The 25,003-nt window shown below is 42.6% G+C and overlaps 2 protein-coding genes across 5 annotated transcripts; one reads left to right on the forward strand and one right to left on the reverse strand.

Annotated features, from left to right (window-relative positions):
- The first annotated feature begins 506 nt into the window (after positions 1–506).
- Positions 507–6,143, forward strand: nabp2 (nucleic acid binding protein 2). Of its 4 annotated transcripts, none has more exons than XM_064305789.1 (7): positions 507–821; positions 1,371–1,516; positions 3,023–3,161; positions 3,372–3,443; positions 3,975–4,098; positions 4,530–4,626; positions 4,998–6,143. In XM_064305789.1, the coding sequence occupies exons 2-7, from the start codon at positions 1,438–1,440 to the stop codon at positions 5,171–5,173; spliced, it is 687 nt and encodes a 228-aa protein (XP_064161859.1). In that variant the 5' UTR covers positions 507–821; positions 1,371–1,437; the 3' UTR covers positions 5,174–6,143. The 4 variants fall into 4 exon arrangements, with proteins under 4 accessions (XP_064161859.1, XP_064161857.1, XP_064161860.1 ...); XM_064305787.1 differs by having other exon boundaries at positions 508–712; XM_064305790.1 differs by having other exon boundaries at positions 508–712; positions 3,975–4,050.
- Positions 6,144–19,699: 13,556 nt separating this feature from the next.
- Positions 19,700–24,531, reverse strand: ankrd52b (ankyrin repeat domain 52b). Its single transcript, XM_064305388.1, has 6 exons — positions 24,184–24,531; positions 23,377–23,522; positions 22,613–22,695; positions 22,146–22,228; positions 21,703–21,794; positions 19,700–21,232 (listed from the first exon to the last, which is right to left on the reverse strand). Exons 2-6 carry the CDS (start codon positions 23,411–23,413, stop codon positions 20,991–20,993), a joined length of 537 nt encoding a protein of 178 aa, XP_064161458.1. The 5' UTR covers positions 23,414–23,522; positions 24,184–24,531; the 3' UTR covers positions 19,700–20,990.
- Positions 24,532–25,003: the final 472 nt, after the last annotated feature.

Below are 25,003 nucleotides of genomic sequence, written 5' to 3' on the forward strand. Positions count from 1 at the left end.
TTCACTTTACCATCCAATCTCTCGTTTGATTTCTTCAAATGTTGTGTCATCTGAAGACGCAAATCCTCAAGTCTTAAGTGTGCTTGAAAATAACAGGCTCCATATGCAATACTTCCTGTAATATGTATTTATTTGAACTCAGAGGTATTAAAATATTACGTACATTACGGAGGTAAATAAACAATATATTTAATGCTTAATAAACACTCATCTTGAGGAATTTTACAATGATGCACAACGCCTGTGCCTGTAGGTACGGATGTCTTGGCTAATAAATTATTTTTACAGTGGCTTTTTAGATGTCTTTTTCCTGTTAACAGTACAGTTTTATATTAAAATCTCAGTTTAAAAAACAATTGACATAATAAAGATTTTTATGACTAAAATAATCTATATATTATTTTCTTTTTTTACGCACTCACCAACCTGGCTATGGCGAGTTGGCTACTAGTTTTACACTCGTACGTACTATAACGTGCGCGGCCCCGTCTCTCTTCTGGTTGGTTAAGATTGAGCTGTACAGTGACGTGACTGCATTGACGCGACCTGCAGAATACCCTGCATGAAAAATAAACAATTAATGAAAAACAATAATATTACCAGAAAATATATATTTGGCAGAAGGTATTCTGACTAATCAGAAGATTAAAGTCCATACTGGACAACAAAATTCTGGAGTAGCTTACTACGCGTCATACATGTCCTCGGATTTGTGAGTAATATGAGCAAGTCTAACTAACGTTAGTTAGCGGGAAAGCTAGTTAGCTAGCCTATTTGTTGCGATGACTTGTGTAGGCAGCAGTCTTGCCTGTTTCGAATATGTAAGTGGTTTTCCACGATCTAAGACTGCAACTATTTAACTAGCTAATTAACTGCTCGTAGCTCTTAGCTATATCAGTTGCATGAGACGTTAGCTCGATAACTTGTTAGGTAGCCGTTATCAGTGTATTTGCACAGAACTGCCCAGGTTAGCTAGCTAGGTCTGCAAGCACATTGTCGATTGGCGCTCAGACAACTTCTCGCTCCTGCCTTAACCAGCTAGCTAGGGCGTTTGGTAGTTGGGACTGGTCCTTAGTTACTTAATTTACCGATTAAAGCAAACTCTTTCTGAATGTCTTCAGAGAGATATAGGAAGTTAGCTGTTGTGATAAAATGTCATATAGCTAGCAAGCGAGTCCTCCTGCATGAATGATGCAAAGTTACTTGCTGTCAATAACCAGCTAACAGCTCAATCTGATGAACGTTTGTGTCATATAGTAGGTAGCGTGTAAAAAGGAGGTAATTATCATGGGCTGATTACCTGGGGCTGTCGTATTTAACATTTAATTACTCGTAGATAAATCATTTGAATATTGCAATGTACGTTACAGGACTGGTGGCGGTGGTGTCTGCTGTTGTAAGAAGCACATCGGTGCAGAGAGAGACAAGTCCTGAAAGATGACGACCGAGACCCACGTAAAAGACATAAAGCCAGGACTGAAAAATCTCAACGTCATCTTTATTGTGCTGGAGACAGGTGCACTGGTTTCTCCCTATTTGTTTCCCCTCCCACCTTCTATACATATTTAGGTTATGGTATTTTTACGATATTTGGTTAGGCTATATTTTTAAGGTTTTATGTTTTTCTTCTTGGGGCTTCTTGTGAATGCAGTGTATATGTATTTAGGATTTTTACCTCTTTTTGGTTATTATAACAACCAGTTAACCTGCTGTAGTGCTTTACGTTGCATCTTCACTCGCCACCCTGGTACTATGTTGTTGCCAAGTCTGGCACTACTTGTGGTATTAATCAGGTGAATAGATAAGGTGTGCTAAATTAATGTAATTGTATAATTTAAAGTTACAACCTCGAAGATTTCTGTTTCGTTCTCTTTGGCGGTACCAATGGCGAAAAGCAGTAATTGTAGGTGTGTTTTTGGACCTCACTTCCCGGAGATCCAACCGGATCCAACAAGTGTCGCCTGTGTGACGTCAGTTGGCACCTGGGCCACGCCAACTATAACACTTACTATTTACTGAATAAAAAATGGTTGTTATAAAAGTAACGTTATGTACACACTCATTCATTTTCTAACGTTAGGCTAACTTAAGCTGCCTTTACACTGCCGAGCTGGGTTAAAATGCTGTAGCAGACCTGGGGTAGAATTAGTGATGATCAATTTCCACAGACGTTCTTTATCCACCTTTTGCCCGGTATGAACATCTTTACACTGCAGTCTTTCTCGTGAATGATTGTTGTGTGATATTTTTGAAACAACTGCCTTGCAAAATGTTACCGCAATACACCGCTCACACACAAGTGAGTTGAAGAGCGAGCCTGTTGCGTTAGCTCCGTCTACCCTCTCTGGCGGACCAACCACTGATGGGTGATGGAAAACGCGTCACTAACTATGCGCCGCTTGTGGTTTTTTCCAGGGAATGTCGCCACAGACACCCAGTTCTTTAATCATAAATTATTATATTAATAATAATATAAATTAATATAATAATAGGCTCAATCACCATTGTGTTACCTAATTCGGAGATAGATAGAGACATTTATTTTAATGAAAATCTTCGAGATTATTACTTTAAGTAATTTATGCCTTTCTATTGAACCTTCCCAACCTGCTAAATTTTAACCGCTAAACCAAAGAGGTTGTAGATGTCTACAGGCCAATCTCTTTACCTCTTTGGGCAAACTAAGATGTATCCATCCCAGTTTGAACTAAAATGTACATTTCTTACCCCTTGCACAAGGTATTGATGATTGGGCAGACTAAACAAGTAATTTAACCATCAAACTGAAACAGACCATGTTTTTGAGATTCAGTTAGAAGCCGGACTGAACTGCACCTTAACTGAAATTGAAATAAATCGCCGTTAATCAATGGTTATGTTGTGGTCAAAGTATTGGCTCCTAGATTTGCGACCCAACCACGTGAGTGTAGAACACAGTCACAGAATAGACATAATCTGGCATGTGTACTTTGAATGCTTGACTCTGAGGTTAACATGTTGTGTTCCTCTGTTCTCTGTGAAGGACGCGTGACTAAGACGAAAGATGGGCATGAGGTGCGGACCTGCAAAGTAGCAGACAAGACAGGCAGCATCAGCATCTCGGTATGGGACGAGGTTGGAGGCCTTATCCAGACGGGGGACATCATCCGACTCACTAAGGGGTGAGTCACTCTTTTCCCAGAATGCACTGAGGCCCCGGACATCCCTTTGCGGAAGTGATCTGTGGCTTGTGATTGCCTTCCTTGAAATGTGCTCAAACTATGAGAGTGCTTTCGATTGCATTTTACACCTGTCTAGGATAAAGGTGTCAAGGTTAAAGCGTTAAGGATAAATGTGTGTTAACATTTTCAACTCCTGCCGATTCTCCTCAGGTACGCCTCAGTATTCAAAGGTTGCCTCACTCTTTATACTGGGAGAGGGGGTGAACTGCAGAAGATTGGAGAGTAAGTTCTGTCTGACATTATGATATCAAAGACTGTTACGTGACGGAACATGTCATTTTGCATTGAATTGCACCTTCATTTGTGTCTTAGGCCTGCAGGTGGTTAAACTGTTGTCCTGTGTGTTTGTTGGTTGTGTCTGCACTACTGAGTGCCACCCCCTGGTGAGGCTCTTGTTTGGGGTGTAATTGTTTATTGCAGTATAGCACAATAAGCACAATATCAACATGGTAATTTTATTCTTCATGGCATGCATAGCTATTTCTGACATAATCTGGTTTAAGAGGGTAAATAATACTTCTAAACACAAAAAGCACCTCATTAAGAAAATCTAACAGCTTGTTAAAATTCTGGGATAACAACTGTGGTTGGAACAAGAACCAGCATACACAGGGGGTTCCCAGGACCGAGTTTGGGAACCTCAGTTTTGGAGCATGTTAAAGGTGACCTACCCCTGTTCCCATTGGACCTGTGTTTATCAGTATCAGCTCAGGATGCAGTCTTTGGTAGTATAGTTGTTTTGACTCTTCTCAGGTTCTGTATGGTCTACTCTGAAGTTCCGAACTTCAGTGAGCCAAATCCAGAGTACTTGGCTCAGGTGAACAAAACGGTAAGAGTCCCACCCATCCCCTGCAAAGACAATGATTCCCACGATCAGGTGAACATTTTATTTAATTTTTTTAAATTTGTTTTATTTTTATTTATGTGCTGATGGTATATCTTTAATGTCATTTTAATTTGTACTGTTGTTTTAATGAATGGAACTGGCATTGTAATGAGCCAATGCAGGGCTGTCCAGTCTTGTCTGACAAGGTCCAGTGTGGATGCAGATTTGTGTGTCAGCTCAGTACTTAAACACCTGATTTAACTAAAGAAGGTGTTTGAATACCTCCATGATTAGTGTGTTAGTATAGTCCAAATGTCATTGCGCTAGGCTGAAATAAAACTCACGCTCACACTGGACCCTTTTTGGTAAGATTGGACACTCCTGCCCTATCGATTATATGAGTTTCAATGAAAGAGAAGACTGTCATAAAGGACCGTTAATCTCCTGCGGGACATTAGCAGTTCTTCTGTTCTGTCACTCAGGCACTCAATGACCAGGGAAACGCAATTAACAACAACAGCAACAACAGCAGCAGCAGCAGCAACAGCAGCAGCAGTAGTGCCCCTGCCAGTGTGACTGGTGAGTTCACTCTGCTACAGTCGTCTCTCGTCGACCGCGGAAGTTGGGCTCCTGAATCAGCCTGCAGTCTATGAGACTGCTTGGCAAAGGGGTCGATGAAAACTTGAGTGCTTCGGGGGAAAAAACCCTAAAATTCCTGTAGCATGGATATCAAGGTTAAAAATAACCAGACTGAACTCCCCAAAAATGGTTTCACTTGCATTATATAGGCCAAAAGTATGGACATACCCGTTATGTATTGACACAAAATAATATTTAACGTCTCATTTTTTTACAAATTTGTTGACTGTGTCTGATCCCTTGAATGCTTCATAAGTCATACAGGAGGACTTGATATATTGTAAAATTGTACCCATTGTGTTTCTTCTCAGTGAATGAGACCACCAATGGCAATGGGGTAAGTGCCCCAGCTCCTAGCAGCTCCACCAATCCACCGCAGTCAGGGAGAGGTGGCAGCAACAGCGGCAGCAGGGGAGCAGCCAATCAGGGGGCAGGAGGGGCAGCCGTTAGCAACGGGAAGGAGACCCGGCGTTCTGCTAAGAGATGATTGGCAACTGGAGAACAGGAAGGTCCCTCCCTCACTGGAACACACAACGCGGGGACTGATCTGTGCCACTAAAGACCGTCTCACATACAGACTCCTGCATCCTTCCGTCAACATAGCCCCTGCCACGTCACCGCATCACACAAGCCCTCTGGGTCGAGCTCTGGTCAGAGCCTATGCTGGCCCGGGTTGGGGCAAGTGCAATAGAGCTATATTTAGATCCTCTGTACCTTGCACTGAGAGAATCCATCTTTCAAGCAAGTAAATTGATACCCACATTGCAAGAACTGAAGCTCGCGTGATTGCACTGTATAAGAAATAGTTTGTTACCAATGGCTTCTTTATGAGAGTTCAGACAGAGCCTAAATGAATTGTCATTTATTTTAATGGGGAGCCAGGCCATAGCATGGCAGGCTGATTATATGGAGTCCCAAGACTTTTATGAGCATTTTTGTACAGGTTTTAATGGGTGCCCTGTTATTAATTGCTAAATTTGTGTGCTACACGTACTGGAAAATGTTCAGGACAGCTACTGTCAAATTTTAACCTTAAATTTGGACTCTTTGGAAATCAATTCACAAGTCTAACCAGAGGGACAGAGGCCATCTTTCTCATTTATTAAACATATAAAAATGTGAAATTCTTCCTCTAAGCAAATGGATAATTTCCCTGCTTCAACCCCAGAGGCTTTCCTGTCAGGTGATGAAGTTCTACTGAGTTTAACAACATACCCAAGGATCATGTCTATAAACTATATTTGTTGTTTGATGTCATGTTTGAATTTTTTTTTTTTGCTATTGCACCATTTGTTCCTTTTTTAAAAGAAATGTTAATGTCTAATGTTAATACTAAAGGTTAATGTCTTAACAGTGCTCCATTCATATGGGGTTTTCTGTGAAATAATCTACAATTAACTTGTTGTGCCATCAATTTCAGTTGGAACAACTTTCATTAAAACCATTCTTTCTCTGTGTCTTGGGGGCCTCTATATGCTGTATATCTGAATACACACAAATGGAGGATTTGGTGTTTGTGATTGTGCAGCTGATCTCGCATTTGACATTTTGACCAGTCGGCAGTAGGACAATTCAGGAGGCTGCCAATGAGAGGTAAACTTGCAGTGAGAGCCATACAGAACATAACTGCTGTCAAAAGGAAATTTTATTATTTTCCTGTTTATAAATTCTTAAAAATTTTAATGTATTTTATCTTCTGGCTTAATGAACACTAAATGTAAAAAGAAAGTGGGTGCACGGGGTCTTTTTACAGCATATATGTATTGCAGTTACAATGTCCAATCCCGCACAGTCGCCATTTAAATAAATCTGCTTGAATTTCCCTACCTTAAACGAATGGAGAAAACAAAGATCATTCCAATTAATTCCCCCTCAGTACATTTTATGGCACGTGGACAGGCAGAGTGGTGCACCTAGAGTCATGTTTCAAGTCATTTTGTCTCTGAGATCAGTGCATTCTGTGGTCCGTTGGTCAGTGGTGTGCCCTGAATGTAATGGAACAGAAGCAAGTGTGGGAGGATGGGAGCAATCTCACAGCTGGACACCCGGATGAAGCGCGGGTGAGAATCTTGACAGGAAACTCTAGAGCAGCGCCCCCAGAATGTTATCATGATGTTCAAGTAAGAGACACAGACTTACTGTAAGCTGGTGGGAATTCTCAAACCCTTCTGGACTGAGGCACTTCATCAGTTTAAAGATAAAAATGTAGCCTCCCCGATTTTTAAGGTCAGCAGCTGCATTGGTCAGAAATGCAGGCGCAGAAGCCCAGAGTGCAGGGCTTTCCGTGTGGCTCACCTGCTGTTCGGTGTGTGGAAGGGCCGCAAGGTCCAGCACAGAGTCCAGCCTGTTGCCATTGGTAACTCTGACGGGCAGGCCCACATGGTGACATCACTCATTTTAGAAGAGAACATATGCAGCAATGTGGAGGTGGAGAATACGACTGCACATTCCAAATGACTGGAAAATGGGGGGAAAAGGTTCAAAAAAAAAAAAAAATGACACTACAAGTAAAAAAGGTTTTAGGCAATAGCACTTTATTTCAACATAACCGATTCTAAGCCACTATACTGAATAACAAGACTAGCTGACAGCAGCATACATTATATATAAAATCAAGTTTTGAATGCCAAGGTTTGTAAGTTTAGATTTCCTTTAATGTTGGTTTTCTTTTTTTTTTTTTGGTCAAATGATTTATTGTTTTTAATAAATGTACATAACATCCTTTTGTAACAAATATCCATTCACTGGCTCACACAAAGTTTAAACAAGGCAAAGTGCTTTCAGGATTGCATTGTCACATAAAGTCATGAATGGGGGGGTGGGGGTGGTTCGTCTTCCAGGAAGACCTTCCGACCTTGGCCCCATTGTTTCTAATGGTAACTTAAGACCGGGGGAGGCAGATACGAACTGGACTTATGAATGTGTCCATTACATAAGGCTGAACACAGTCAGACTTCCCTTCATACAAAGCAAGTTCACCCCCAACCCAACAACACCTGTTTTAATTTTTTTTTTACCCTCATTTGTTGCTTTTGTACCAATACCAGACACACTAAAAACATGCTCACAGAGAATCGTAGACTACGAGAGCTTGTAAACTTGATTTTAGACATATGGCTTGAGTGTGTGCGCATGTTTCGAAGCAAAACGCAGAGATGAATTAAAGGGCGCCAGGGTTTTTTTTTTGTTTTTTTTTAAACACTCAGTGTGTGTCTGCCACCTCATCAGTGCTTTTCCATTGGAGAGTTACGAAGCAAAGTGCACCACAGTTAAATGTAACGTACAGGCAAACGTCAAACTTTAAAAGGAGCTTACTGGTTAACATAAGTTTAGCTCTCTCTCCCTCTCACACACACGCACATGCACACATACTTGTTTGTATGTTCCAAGTAAATACCCACAAACCTAGCACATTTCCTCCCACTATGATGGCAAATTATATATTCATTTTTATAATTTTGCACCTGAAATGTTGATATCAGAGACCTGTAAATTACAGAGGTAGGAAGTACAACATAGAACAATAATGATATTCATAATTCCATTTATGATAGTGGGTTTACAGAAGAAAATGAGGTGTTGGTGTTCTGACTGGTCATTCAAATGGTCAGATTTCAGAACGAAATGACAGGGAACAGAGAGGTAATGCTCTATCCTAGAAGTGACAGAGAAGGATTATTTGCTGATGTCTATGAAGTAAATCCAGACACAAATGCACGCACTAGACAGAGGTACAAAAACTCACCACTGGTTTTCCTCTCAGTGAGACGGCCCCATTACGAACAACAGGGGGAAAGTGTCTCAACTATTCACTGTTCTCCTGCTCTTCTATCCTTCAAATCCTAACACTAACATCTTCACAATGATGTTCTGCCTGTAGGGGGCGGAAGAGAAGCCCTTTCCGGCTGGCACACGGCTCTCAGCACCACAGGCTGTGAGGCCTCACCATGGCCGGGGCCATTACACGCTGTCAACGACCAACCTGTGTCATCCAATCAGAAGTCTTCTTTCTGTAGAGGAGCACATTGATTGGAGAGCTGCTGATGGCACATGGTAGCTCCCTCCACGTTGGGTTTCATGAAGCACCTCTCCCATCTCCCATGAATGCAGACACACTCCAGCACTGATCTCAGATTAGTTAACTGAACATCAGCCGTTTTGCTACAAGTGCGATCTCAAAACTTTCCACCAAAAAAGAAACGCCCACAAATATCACTGTACGCATGTTCACTGTTCACGCAAATTCCGAATCAAACCCAAGTTATTTATAAATAAGGTGCGATAGGAACACTATTTATAGCATAGCATAGGAGTGCCATCTATGCTATAAGCAATTCACATTTTCTTATTTTTAGACCAGCCATACAGTTTGTCTATTGTCCCTGCTTATACAATGCAATATCTTTGACTATACTACAGCAACCGGTTTGTGGTGGGTTTGGAACCAGTATGCCACCACAGGTCGTATCAAACTTAATTCAACGTGTTCCTATATTTAAAAAATTAAAGGCTTTCTTAAGCCAATTAAGGCCAAATGTTTTCCAAAGCCTGTAGATTTAATGGTCCCAACTAATCGTATTAAAATGAATCCATACAGGAGGCACCAAAACAGTTTTTTCATTATCAAAGAGATGGTTACAATTACTCACATCAAATTTCTACAAACATTTATACCAGTAAATACCACAAATGTCATGTATCCATTAAGAGCTAAATGACCTGCTACAGTCCCAAGAAAGATAACTGCATGCATACTCACCCCTAGAGAAGTCACACAAGTTCTTAGATACACTGCAAGTCTAAATAGACACACACTATACATACTCAAGTCTGTCCTGCTAATAGCTGGCAAGTTGCCTAAGACACAGCCACTGTGATAGCTTAAAAGCTCATGCTTAGCTTTTGTAAAATAATTCTCAGAACAGAAGGGGGCAATGATCCCAAGTAGAAGAGTGAAGCGACTCGACCTGTGATCAGCTGCAAATCGTCAAGTCCTGACATTTCAGGATGCTAGCTAGGAAGTTCACCAACACTGCATACATAGGCGATCAACCGAGCAGTAGGCCCTTGAACCCAATCAGCCATGTAAGTAATGCTAAACGAGGCCCACTCATACTCGCTCAAATGAAAAATGGTGCCCATGGGATGGCAATGCTCAACTAGCCTACTTTATTATAGGAGTGAAAGCTGCACAGTTCAGCCCAAGAGACTAATCTGATGGGGGAAAGCTAATTAGCACTCATTCAATAATTGTGCCTTTTAAATAGTGATATAGTGTCATCACAACACATTTGCTGGAAGAAACTGCCACAGCAGCAAACAGCTCACTAATTGCTGTGATTTGGAAGAGAATTTTCTTGGCATAACTAGAAATGTGTGGTTATTTTTGGACTTTCATACATTGTCTACAACGTTAATTTTTTTCAGGAAAAATCTTTTATTTTTTTAATGTGTGCTTACAGTTTGACTAAGGCCTATATTCAATCAAAGTTTGTCCTTTTTTGATTTCACTAATACATGCAAATATTTAGGTTTTTTTTTTCCCCCACAAAATAAATTTTACTCAGCAACTCAGTAATCACTAAATGCAATTTACAAAACTCACGTAATAGCTGATTAAAAAATTACAGTTTTGGCCAATTAAAATTCTTGAATTGTTGAGAGGGGAAAGGAAAGTCATAGTATTTGTCAAGTATTTCCAACAAATGAAGAGCATTGGCTATCTGGAAGCTTATCTCAGACTTCTAAACGTGATCAGTCAAACGTTTTATTCGTAATCAGACGAGAATGTACTACAAGACTCTGACATTCTCTGCACTTGGGATTTAAAGACGTAAGGCAGGGAGGAGGACTGCTGCACTCCCATTTTCAATAAACACAGACGGTAAGATTCTACTTTAGATTTAGATGTGCATAAAAACAAATATTCTTTTAACCGATGAGTTTTTGAGGGAAGAAAGGGAAATTAGTGCATGGTTTAACGTTTAAAGAACCCTTGCAACATGAGCAAGGGAAGAAAATCACGTCATGTTCCTAAAAACATCAAGACAACCAAAACAATTACAGTATAGTAACTACATACTTTGAAAACACAACACCACAAAAACAACAATACAAAGCACCGCCAATGAACAACACAGTATTTCTACGTACAATAGTACTACACCCATAAGCATCCAGTTGCCTTCTGGTATAGATATCTTTCATTCTTCAAACACTTGTTTAACATCTAAATGACTGATAATGCCAATATCACTTAATGTTAAAGCTCATCTACATTCTAATACAATCCATCCAAATCTGCTGGGTGGTTTAGGTCTTCAAAAATAGATGTAGGGACGTTTAAAATAGTTAACTTTAATATGCAAACAATTTGTGGCAATAGCTGACCACAGCATTAGGATTACAGCTGTATTTAGGCATTTCTGTTTTTTGACATTAATTCTCATGGACTCAAAAGTGATCAGTATTGACATTCCTGAAATGAAAACTACGATAGTTAAGTCACTTCTCAATGTGTGGACTATTTACTCCTACTCATCTCCCTTCAAGAACAACACAGTATATATCCTAAATATATATTGCAAATCTTGTTTCAGAGACAGCAAAGTCTCTTATCTTTCATACAATTTTTTTTAAATTTTATGCCAACAAAAAAGCATTAAAAACAAACACTAGAGAGAAGCTTGATTATCATCTTAAGACCCAGCAAGTCGTGTTAGTCCCCTGTAGCGGACATGAGTCTCTGGTCTTAATCTCAAAAGCCATAATATTCTACTATGCTGAAGGCTACACTATAAGGGACATTCATTAAAAATAAAAGAAAATATATTTTTGAAAATAGTCTCACTGCAACATGCGTTTGCCATCCAAAACACTCGCGTTACGTCCAAAAAATGAAAATGCTTTGACTGCTTTTTTCTGCCACGTCTCGGGAGAAACGTGCTCAGAGGAAAATGACAACGTACTGACCTGCATGCTCAAAACACGACGAATTGGAAAGGCACAATCATGCACTCATCATCGCTCGAGGTTTTTAAAAAACACATTGTCAGCGGACTGAAGGCTGTTAGGAGAACTGACGTCCTTTCCCTTACGTTTGATTGAAACTGAAGTGTATATACAAGGAGACTGGGGGGTGAAATGAATGGGTAATCCCTTCTGTTAAAATCCTGCAAGGCTGTCAATCAGCTGGCTCAAGGCTCACCATAAAAATACAACGAACCAATGGTATGATTCACGTGCTACACTAATTTGGATAAAGAATTTCTGCATAGCTATTTTTAAGTAAGATATTGTACATTGTATAGGTGAGTTAATTAAATTGCTTACGTTACGCCTTTCTTTGACACTTTCAAGCTGAACCGCAGCAGGGAATACGAAGAACTGACGGAAAGCATCGCAAATACATCGTTTTTTTTTTTGGACATGTAGATTTATCCAATCACGTTTGGATTTTTCAGTGCTGTGCATCTGTGCATTTGATATGGAGCCACAGCTGGAATCAGAGGCAAGTGAAAAATAAAGAAAACACGCCCATCTGTGCAGCATATAACAAGTCACACGACACAACCGATATGGGCTAAGGCGCAGTGCAGACTCCATCGGAGATGGGAAGAGCCTCTGCTGGGAATGAGGTAAGGTGTCTAAGGTCTGCCGACAGCCCGTACGGTAAACACAGACGCCAGCGTTTCCAGTTTTTCTACATTTTTCTACAGAGAATGGTAGGAGGATATGTGGGGTTGTCCTAATGAAACCTTCAGCTGGTTAAAAGTCTACGGTGTGACGCGCTCAGGGTGACAGGCTCGCACTGCTGGGGCGTGGCCTGTAATGGTGGACAGTCCACTCGGTCTCTATTATGCAGCTTCTCCTCCTACCACGACCTCCTCTCTCTTTCCCCTGCGATTCTCCACCAAACTCCCTCTCACACAGGGGCTTTCAAATGCAACTCCTGGCACAGCAGATGGGGTTGGCCCCGAAAATCTATAGTTAAGCTCGTTAACATGCCACTAATGATAAAAAATGTTAATTTACTCCAAATGCACTAAATAAAAACTATGAAATGAAAAAAGTAACCGAAGGACTGTGTCTAGCATTGGTTCTTAAAAGAAAGAAACAGAAAATATATTCTCTTGTAGACTCCCCCCAGTGGAAAACCAAAGTTATTTTACCATCAAGTCATACTGATTGAAAAACCAAAAGATTTAGTCCCACTTCAGTGTAAACTAATAGCCCCATGCCTAGTTTTTTTAAAAAAGGCCTCGTGATACGAGCGAATAACCAAGCACCAATGCACTACAGGCGCGTACGGCTCTACGTACCCTTTCCAACAGCCACTGTAGGCGAGTCAAAACCTGCATTCAACTGAACTTATAAACAAAGCCATTAACCAAAGTAAACAGGGCGGAGCCAATATAAGTAGGGCAGAGCTAAAATATGCACTAGCACGTAAGTGTGGAATACGAAAACAAAAGGGTATTCTGTGAAAATGGCAGGAAAAGGTTAATAAAGGAAGGAAGGTAAAGCATGATGTGCTTCACCCAAAATAGTTCAAGTTTGATAAAGAAAATTTTGGTGAAGTATATGGCATCTATGCAATCAGGTAAACTGCTACAAGATAAAGTTTAGAGTACATAGGGTGTATTTTGTGTCACAATGTATTACATTGCAACCATAAATTGTGTGCCAAAAAATCTGATAAACTCAGCCGCAACCAGCATGTAACATTGTACTGTATACTGAAGACGCAGTGCACCCAACACAAATTAAAGATAGAAAAGTCAGTTTTTGCTTGTCTTGAGTAAGTGTGACAGTTGTACCCTAGATTAAGGCAAATGCTCCACAGGGAAATAAAAATATAATGTAATTTATTCTTCTATTGCCTTAAACGTGTGTTTTTTCAAGTAACGGGGACACGGGTGTCCATAGAGGTAAATGTAAAATTCTCCCAGCAGCCCAGCATAGCCACTCTACCTTTGTTACATATATATTATAATAGCCATGACAACAACATCAGCAAATACCTAGCGCGTACGAAATACCCCCACCCCTCCCCACCACCCCCCCTACCCACATTTTCCTAACCTGCAGTGAGAGCCTATGGCAAGCACTCCCGTGGAATCTGCTGCAGTTCAGAATCGCTTTACAGTTTGTGTTAAATGTTCGTATGAAGAATCACAATTGATTTCTCCCAGAAAGCAAGCACCGTTAATTCAACATGACACTACATCGCACATGAATTTCACTTTGCATAACATCCGCTCTCATTAGCTTTCTTCCTTCGGCTGTGAAGAAGTCGAACCAGCTGTTCGCGAAGCTCGCGCGGGGCTCGTAGACATCCCGCTACGCGCAGAGACGACGTGCTAAAAATCGTGCCGTAACCGCCACCTGTTCCGCTGAACCCGGTCTTCCATCGGTCTTAACCGTCCTTTTCCTGGCTCTTTACGTAACACTTTTCACATTAGTGCAATATATAAACTTCACTGCGTACCGGCCACGCTACACACTGTATTGCTTTCCGTTACCAAGCATTTCCAAACATCGGGCAATAAAGTCTTCCATTATCTTCTGCACGGTCGCTATACTGTGGCAACAGCCTAAATTTGCTAAAGCCAAAATCTCCAGTGAAAGATCTTGGTTGCCCCAACTGCACTTCGTTGGGGGAAAATTAGAGAATTGTATAGCTGGTGCACACCTGTCCATTTCTTTCAGATTTACATTTTTAAATTTCTATATTTGAGATTTCACAGCATTCAATGGTAGACCATGCGGCACCTGCCTGTTCTGCCAAATAACCAAATAATTCCTTTGTTGCATGCGCATGTGATGATACGTTATGAAGAAGCAGGGGCCAAACTCTGGTAATGGAAATCATACCACAGTTACCAACAACTTCACATGTAGAGCATAAACACTGGTAAAGCCAAGAAATTACAATTCAGACTACTCCAAAGCACCTTGTACAGCAACGTTATGCCTCCCAAGGTTGTGAATGTGTTTAATCCTATAGTTTAAAAAAATTGCATTTAATATAATTATCAGTTGGAACAATTTCCTATGGCACAAGCAACCTGAGACTACTGCGTTCACGGAAAGAGGCGCCAGCAAGATATAAAAACTGATATTAAGGTTTATAATCGACATAATATTAACGCGTTCATGTGTACAGCTTGATAATGGATGCAATATAATGGGGTAGTACAAGCTGCTTTGGATCAGAAGTGTGTTTTCTTGCTTTTGACCTCCGAATGCCCCTATACCTGCCATTGTAAATCCAGCAGGTCATTAGAAACCCCTCCAAACATCATTCTAATATATCCTTCATTACACATACTGTAAAAACTTTCTGAGCCAAACACAACATGCTGTAAAATAAAATGAAAAACCATAGAAAGTGAACTGTCCTTTTCGGTGCTCTTGTTTTGTTTCATCATGTATTGAAAGATCGGACGTGTCACTAAGACTGCATAGTGTATCGATTGCACTGACAGGATGGAGGCAGTGTACATTAGGAATATCCTCATTGGCTTCACTGTTTGAAGTTCCAATGAGAAGATGGCTCTGACCCAACAGCCCCCCCCCCCCTCCCCAAAAAAATAAAACACAAAAACAAAAATACTTTCATTTCCAGTCAAAATGATAATTGGGCCTGTATTAATATTATGGACTGAAAGGTAAGACTGATCCTGGATCAGCGCTTTTACATAGACACTTTTTGAATACAGGCCCTGATCTCTAAACCCGAACCCCCCGCATGGACCAGATCGTACATTCACTCGTGAGCAATTCACTCACATGGCTCGGATGTTAACTTTTCAGTCTTATTAATGTTAACCTTATCAAATGTTATTTATTTATTCTTTTTTTTTTTGGCAACTAATAAAATGAATGGCAGTGCAAATTCACTCGGACGTGAAGCGTGTTTGTGCTACACGTGCAGGCGCACGGAAGCGTGCACACGCGTGTGTGCGGAAACGCACATCTACGGTTCCAGGGCTTCCTTTCGTCCAGTCTCCAATTCCACCCTCCCCGTCCTCTCAGATACGTTTACGCGCCACCCTTCCGCTCGAGAAACTGAAACTGTCATCGAAAGTTTAATACCTACATACGTGTGGACACGTATATAAATATTAAATGCATAAAAGTGCTTACTTTAAGTGCTTTGGATCAGGGTCGAGAGGAACTCTTCTCGTAGCGTTTCCATTTGCATGTAAAAAAGCAGCAGCCTTTCTGTGGGTCCTGAATCAATGCAAACCGATATGAGCTATGTAAACAAAGAGGAGGAATGGGACAAACCCACCCCTCCCTCACCCTCGCCCCATTTCGGGCTCTCTCTCGCTCTCTCTCTTCACCCTAATCGCCTTTGTTTGGCTTCAAGGGAACACCTCCAGCTCCTCCCAGCCAAAACTAAACTGTGGTCCAATAATAGGAGCATTTTATAACTGCAATTTTACAACAGCCAGCACATAGTCATAAGATCGAAATACACAGAAGCAAAACGGGGGAGGGGGACATGGATGGGATGGTTTAACTTTATCAAAACAGATTTAACTCCTCCCTCGACAAGAACTCCAGTGGAATGGCTTCATTATTACTGTGATGTCATCTTGCTTGCCTACCCCCCTCCCCCTATGACATCATAGAGCAGGTAAGTTCATACAAATCACATTCAGCCTATTTAGTACCAACACAGGGGAATAGCAACGAGAGTGGTTTTTGGCAACTGTCGTTCCTTCATAACTTATCGCTATTAATATTTTCTCATTAAGGCTTTACAATTCCATGTTAGGGACATTGCCAAAATAGTAGTTCTGGCCACACAAGTGTGAAATTTAAGCTTCGCTATCCCCCCCCCCCAAATGGTTCCTTCTAAGCCCTATAAGCTGAATGGACCAGGGAACCAACCGGCAATCTCTGTCTGCATTCCCATCCTTCTATGCTTGCTATTAACACACAAGGAGATGTGCTGTTGCATATGAAATTCTTAAAAGAGAACAATTCTAGGCACGCAGACTGCAACAAGTTCTGCTTCTAATAAATGAAGCAGTTGCCACTGAGGAACAGCTTACAGATCAGATGTACTGCTTGTGCAAATGAACCGTAACCGAGTGTAGTTGCCTGGAGATGCATAAATTTTTTTTTTCTTGAAATGAAAGTAAGAAGCACATATGCTTGCCACCGATTCCTCAAAATCCAGTGAATTTGGTCAGTTGTTGAATACTGGAGAGTCATTTTACAAAATTCGAAAGGTTCACTAACAAAATAAAAAGCCCTTACAATTCTGATTGTCATTTCAAAAGAAAATGCAAAATTAACAAAAACAAAAAGGTTTCAAAACAATATGGGAGTTGGAAATAATTTCCTTGGTGTTCAAAGACATTATGAGTACTTAAAACCAACTATGTGAGCCATACTAGATGAGAAACATTGACTGCATTGTTGGACAAAGATGACCAAACAAACAAAAAAAAAAAATTTCTCCTTCTATGGGAGTAATAAAGTATACTACAGTCACCCAGTGTAAGTGCTCCAAGACAGGCGCACAATAGAAGCCTTTAAGATGCATTTCCAGCAGCTTTCATTGGCAGTTCATTCTGAGAAATAGCTTTTGAATGACAGAGCTGAACAGCAGCATGGAGACAGCCTCAACAACTTGAGTTCGCGAAAGATGAGGAACGACGGCTGCTCTACACATTTACAGTTGAGCCGAAGGATCGCAAGCGCCCTTAAACGATCCTCAAGATTTAATACGCCGTCAAGTTATATACGAAAGCCAACACTTGAACTCAACTGTTGCTGGGACCTTCTTTCGTTTACAACTCAACATATATCCAAGAGGAACAATGGGCTCTGCTGTCGTGCAACACAATGCTGACACACTGCCAATAAACAATTACTGAGCATGTGCAAAAGACTAATGGTTTGCTAATTTGCTTTGTTCAGTAGACAAAAAAAAGCCTGAACACGAACCCGAAAAATGTGCGCGTCCATTGAGCAACTCAGATCTCAGGGGTGGCTTTGGATGTGGTTGACAGGACTGAGGTCTCTCATGGTATAAGCACAGCGTTAGCATTAGCATGTAGGAAGACTCAAAGAGGGGCAATAAGGTAAGGAGCCGGACAAGGATCAACTGAGAAGAAGCTTCATAAAGATCGCATGATGTCTAGGCATTTTATGTGTGCGGTGATAAAGATACACAGAGCAAGCTTCGAGCTCGACAGGCTTCCGGAACTGCCTTGTGCGAGGTCATTACGTTGTTTTTAAATGTAAAGCTCATCAGTGTCGAACAAAATGTGAAAACAAAAAACCTCTATGCTCTGAACTGATGCATAGTGCAGAGCAAAGCACTTCTGTGCGCCATCTGAAATGCAGATGGGTTCCAGGATTTGAAGCTAGACTGTGCCTTGTAAGACCTCTGCGATATTCACACCACTGTTTACCAACTGGAATTCACTCCGATAATTTGGCAGGCCAGCCACTGAAGCTTGTCACAGTTAAGGCAAGTCATTTCAGACAGGAAATGCGATAATAATTCCTAGTGATGTTCATTCATAAGAGCTATACAACTATGTCACAAGCAGTACATACCACCTTAAGCACGCTATAAGCATTCATATGCGCTTATGTCAACAACTGAAAAAGGGTACATGTCAGGTTATGTTACTACATGAAAATTCAGCATGTTGACTTTTGACATAGACTGAGAACCGCATTAACGCACCCATAACAACCTACCAGTTTGCCAGTCAGTTTTTAAAATAGAGGCGCCTTAGTGGAGTAAGGTAGGTAGTGCTTATGAATGACCTGTATAGCTCTTATATAAAGGACCATTCGTAGAAAGTGTTATAGGACAAGCCATTAAAGTTGGCTAAGGGTATGAAATGTCCTCAGATTCTTTTTATCTTAAAACGTTATCCCTTCAACACGCGAGACACAGTGAAATAGGCTATTTTGAGTATACCGTAGCATACACATGCATTAGCAGAAAATTCTGCGCGACTGCGAGGTATCTGTAACTGTCACTCGTGTGCTCGGCTGTGAAGACTTTGGCAGATTTGGTTTTTTTTGCTGGATGCCGTAGGAAACGCGGCCAGGCGGACGGCGTAGCTGCGTGAGCACATCTGGCTGCCTACTCCCGCGGTTATGAAATGACATTGCGATACCCAAGTTAATGTGCAGTTAATTCGTCCCCAGGAAAGGAAAGGGCGAATGCCAAATTTTCACTTAGAAACGAAAAGATAGAAGAACACGAGCACGGCCGTTTCTTTGGATGCTGCTTACGACAGCGGATTGTTACATTCTTAGAGATCGCTGATCAAAGATATTCAGAGCTCCACGTCTCAAACGGGATTCCGCATTACATGCTAGTTGTTATACATCGACAAGAACATAATGGGGGGGGAGGGGGGAGGGGTTGCGTTTCAACATCTAGTATGGCTGGCTGTCTTAAAGAAAGGCATTTAAAAAGCATAGTATTAATATGTTACCTTTGGTAAATTTAACAGTGAGTGTATTGCAGTTTAAGATCTTAACTCAATTTTAAATACTCCCTTGCTGAGAAAAAGTAAAGATACACAAATAAAGAAGTCCCATGGACACACAAAACAACACTTGGTCTGAAAGTTTCAACAAAAAATTCAGAGTGAAATTTTCAGAACAACAAAAAAATGGACTGCACTGATGCAAACTGTAAGGACAAACGTGCAAAAAAGGCAGCAGATTTCAGCAGCTAATAGTTTTTTCCTCATATAGAAGAAAAGTGCAAAAAAAAATGCTGAGCTCCACAAATTCGTATGGATCGTACAACCATCGTTCATGAAACTCTGAAATGGTGTACACAAATTTTGTGGAAAAGTTCACAGCCATATTAAAGTTCCAGAGGTACGTGTTGGTACACTTGTGGACTCCTCCCCTCACCCCAGGTTTGGTGGCAGCATGTGAGCTTCCTGTCTTTCTTAAACTGTTCAAGTTAATAGCGCTTCCTTAAAAAAAATCTAGTATTGCTCTCTTTTAAAAAAAAAAAAAAAAAGAAAAAAAAAGAAGAATCACCCTTTCAAAAGGAATCAAGGTGGTGTCTGTGTGTGCAAGGGGCGATAGGGTGTTCCTCCCCAAAATTAGCGGTATTTCATAGGCACAAAGCTGTAAAAAAAAACAAAACTGAAAGTGTCATAAAAACACATACGCTGCAAAATAAATAAAAAAAGAAAAAAAGAAAACCCTCCTTCATCCATAACCTTGGCTGAGCTCCAGGAGTGAGCAGGAAAATCAAGGCGATTTCACCTGCCATGTAATCTGAGAGGTATTGGAGCGCAGTCCTCCCTACCCACAATCCCCTGCTTCTCTGCAGGGTTAACAGGGAGGGAGGGGGAAGCCGCCATTGCATCTTTCAGGCTTACCCCTCCCTTCCATAAATGCTTGATAAACAACAGCTCATTGGCAGAATTGTAGTTTTTTTTTTCCTTTTTGTTTCTGATTGTTTTTCCCTGACATTGTGCAAAATTGGAGCCCCACATAAACACAAAAAAACTGTACATTTAGCATATAAATCATCCGTTATCTCCTAATCTCATAACTGCTCAATACAATCAGATTGCTTATTACCGATAAGAAATGGTTTCTTTAGTTCACGTCGCTCAAGCTGTTAGGCGTGTTTCTGAGGGTGTTACCTGTACTTAAAATGAGGGTTTCTCTGCACCCCTTCCCTCTGCGGTACAGTCAAACCCATTTCAGCCACAGCTCTCTCCATCTCTGCCCTCCGAGGCACTGGCCTTCCTTTCAACCACACGGCCTGCTTGGATCCGTCTCAGCGATGCCCCCGGTGTGCTTACAGTGCTACTGCACCTGGGCTTGCTACCTCTGCCCCTCGTGTTTACTTTTCCATTTAGTGCTCATTGCTTTTCCAGGTTTAAAATACACAAGGTGCATTTACAGATATAGTTTTCCTCTGACATTCTATTCTATTTATTTTTTAATTCTACAAGTTAAAAATAAATAGCTAAGGCCCTATAACCAAATGAAAAGCTACAAACCAAACTGCTGAGGGACGGAATGAATTTTGGTGAATAGTGTTGAAGGCCTGAGGAGCAGCTTCTCCCAGGGCTGCGCATGGCTGCGCTCGATGGGCGGAGCTTCTCCTAGGGCTGCGCTCGGTGGGCGGAGCACGCGGAGGTGGAAGAGAGAGCTCGTGTACGAGGAGGAGAGGCTCATAACTGCATATGGGTTTGACTGCACCTTTGAGAGATACTCGGACGCACGCGAACACGTACGACTTCCCGCTCACGGCCGCGTGCGAACGAGGGGCGGGGTCACTCGGAGAAGCAGCCGTCCAGGCCGACGGCGCCGGGCCGGTCCTTGGCGTAGGCGTGGCCCAGGGCGCCGTTGGGCAGGGGCCCGCAGCCGGCCGCGATGCCGCAGGGCTTCAGCAGGCCCAGGCTGAAGGGGGCGCCAGCGGGCTCTTTGGGAGGAAAAGGCCTCATGGTGGAGAGGATGAGGGCCAGGCAGTCTGCCACGTCCTGATTGGGCGCACAGGCCAGGGCAGGGGTGTGGCCTGGGGAATCAAGAGATATGCAAAAACACACTTTGTTACAGTCAAAATTTTACATGTTGCATGCTGTGCTTAATATAAAAATTCAGAATGATCGGACCTAATCCTCTAAGCAGCGCTTCAGTCTCCATAACACATGTCAATATACCGAGGCTACTGATAACAAACTGATTACATTTGGATAACCATTTTAATAACAGTCTTAAATGAAAATTTGATTGGCACTGGCACTTTTTTCCTCTGCTTTACCAAAAACGTACATACCGAACCAAAACTGTGACACCCAAACCGTGAACCGCACCTAACCTAAGAGTTTTGTGAAGCACTGCATCCCTAGTGTATAGCTTATACATCTATATCTGTCAGTGTTTAATGTTTATAAGCGGGTACTTTGGTATGTAGGCAGTGGCTGTTCTTTGTAACCCTGTCTGTAAATGGCTAATAGAGGGTTTATACGTGTTAATGTGCCTCACCCTTCTCATCCACAGCCAGCACTGTGGCACCGCGGCTCAGCAGCACCTGCACCACCGTGGCCAGGCCCTTCCTGGCCGCCATGTGCAGGGGCCTGCAGGGGAACGGAGGGAGGGAGGCCCCGTAAGACATGGCCTACACACACGCGGCCTGCACACACACATACCGCCTGGACACAGACACATGCGCACACACACACACACATGCACACACACACACACACACACATATGGCCTGGACACAGACACACACACACACACACACGGCCTGCACACGCATGGCCTACACACAGCCGGCACACGACCCTGCTAGTCCACACAAACAGACTCAAAACACGCACGCACGTACACATAAACTTTACTATTCTACACTGTATGATCATCACAGACTTATGGAACCATAAATTTGTAAACCATCACCCAGTTAAGACCACCCCAGGACTCACATTTGCAGAGCACTGTTTGTGGCATTGATGAGTGACAGGTCTTCAATCTCATCCAGAATAAGCAGGGCACACATCTCATGACCCTGCACAGAAACACACACAAATTACACAAAAGGACACACACAGAAACACACGCAAATGACACAAAATGACACACCAGGTTCTCGCCGCCATTTACGCAGGAGTATTGATTAAAGTAACAGACAACTGTTCTCTATGTTAAATAGATAATGAACATGAATCAGCAGACAAGGTTTGGGCAATTTTCTACATTTACAATTTCCCTTCAAAAGACTTTCACTCGCTTCCTCATAGTCAGGGGGACGGTGAACACTGGGGCGAAGGCTTAAAAAACACAATTATTTCTGTCACACTCAGTCATTACCTTAACAAAAAGACGCGCACACACACACACGCACGCACGCACGCACGCACACGCACGCGCACGCGCACACACACACACACACCTTGTTGCAGGCCAGGTGCAGGGCTGTGTTGTTGTTCACATCCAGCAGCGTCAGGTCGGCCTTTCCTCTGTGCAGCAGCATATCTGACCCCACCAAGAAAACAGCAGCATTACTGACACACTGTTAATGACACACTGTGACACTGCAGAAAACAGCAGCATTACTGACACACTGTTAATGACACACTGTGACACTGCAGAAAACAGCAGCATTACTGACACACTGTTAATGACACACTGTGACACTGCAGAAAACAGCAGCATTACTGACACACTGTGTCACTGCAGAAAACAGCAGCATTACTGACACACTGTTAATGACACACTGCGTCACTGCAGAAAACAGCAGCATTACTGACACACTGTTAATGACACACTGTGACACTGTGCAGAAAACAGCAGCATTACTGACACACTGTTAATGACACACTGTGACACGTGCAGAAAACAGCAGCATTACTGACACACTGATGACACGCACTGTCACTGCAGAAAACAGCAGCACCTGTTTTTATACACACCTTTTTAAAACATTTTTTAAAACAATTAACCCTTTCCAGCCAATTGCAATTTCCCAGTGGTAGTAACAGACCTGTCGCACTGCTGCAACATCCAGTAGTATGACATCAGTTACCCTCACAGCCAATAAAATGCGATCAAGCAGGACGTACACAATGTCGCAATCTGTTTGATAGTCAATCACAGGGCGCGTCTGATTTCCGAACCTCGCCATCGCGCGCCTCTCGGCCCCCCCCACTCACTCACCCACGCCAGCGGTCTGCCCGCGGTCCGCCGCGACCATGAGGGCGGAGCGTCCGGCGAGGTCCACGGCGTTGACCTCCGACCCCTGCCTGAGCACCAGCTGCAGCCCGGTGGCGTTCCCGGCGAAGGCGGCGGCGTGCAGCGGCGTCCTGAGAGGCGGACGAGCAGACGGGCGACAGCGCGGCAGGACACGGTCAGGGGGAACCGCGAACGGTAAAGTGTGGTTAGCAGGTACGTTCAATACAGGTACGTGCATTTCACTATGTACATACATGGCGTATGACGTACAGACACCTATCTAGAAGAAGAGTTTTATTAAATATTCATCTACAAGAAAGAGCAGCACCAAGTAGCCAATTAATCAACAATTCCCAAGCAGTATAACAGTACATATGTACATGCACAGTAATGGTCGCCAAGTCATGAATGCATGTTAGTCATGAAAGATACACAAGAATCCATGAAGGGTTCATGAATGTATTCAACAATGCTTCGATTTGATGTCCATGCAGATTTGTTCCATATAAAGAAGATTTTTATGAGATTGGTTGCCACGGTGTTGCTTTCCCCTCAATCGAATCGCAAGTCTTAGTTAATCCAGACGAATTATAGCATAGGGCAAGGTTCGCGCACAGAATAAGGATTTGTTCAGATACTGCGTGCAGTAAATGTGGTGGCGACTATGTACAATACAAGCAGTGGTGATATTGCAGTAAAGGCAGTGGTGTTTGGGCAGTAAACACAGAGGTGATTGTGCAGTGAACGCAGAGGACTGTATGCAGTAAATACTGTCGGCAGTGACAAGCTCACCTCCCCTTAGCGTCTCTGATGCTCAGCAGTGGAGAGCCCCCCAACTCCAGCAGCAGCTCTGCTGCCCCACTATGGCCATTAATCCTGTTACACAGAGACAGAGAGAGTGTGTACCTCACACAACTACAACATCTCTGCTATACGGTGCATCTCTAAGAGGACCAAGGTTCACGGCGCAAACCATCAAGTCAATTTCAACAGAAACAGCTGAATGGCACACAGCACAGGACAGAGTTACACAGAGAACACAGAGTTACGGCACAGAGCTGCTCACAGAGCACAGTTGCTCACAGAACACAGTCACAGCACAGAGTTACTCATGGAGCATAGTTACTCATAGGACACAGTCACAGAACAGAGTTACTCAAGGAGCAACAGTTACTCCGAACACATGTTACAGAAGAGTTCTCATGACAAGTTCTCATAGACCTCGACGAAAGTTATCATAGAGCACAGTATCACAAACAAGTCACAGCACAGTTACTCACAGGCCAGTGCAAGGGGTGAAAGGTTACTCCGGATACTAATGGTTATGCAAGTAAGACTTCCAAACAGTCTTCATGCCCTGAGGTGAAAGAAGAAATGCAAACAAATCCATTCACTCAGAGGGGAATGGGCGATGCAGAACCGAAACATCCGGAACAATTCGACAAGAGACTCCATCTGCACTGATCCGAGGGGCTCACTGAGGGCCAGTCGCGGTGTCCCTGTAGTCCTGCAGGACGGTGGGCCGAGCCGTGGCAGAGCAGTTCCCCAGTGTCAGCGTCCAGGACGCCGCCAGGTGGAGGGGGGTGCGACCCTGGAGGTCCTGGGTGAGCGC

The sequence above is a fragment of the Anguilla rostrata genome, chromosome 13, assembly GCF_018555375.3.
Source record: "Anguilla rostrata isolate EN2019 chromosome 13, ASM1855537v3, whole genome shotgun sequence".
NCBI classification, from domain to species: Eukaryota; Metazoa; Chordata; class Actinopteri; order Anguilliformes; family Anguillidae; genus Anguilla; species Anguilla rostrata.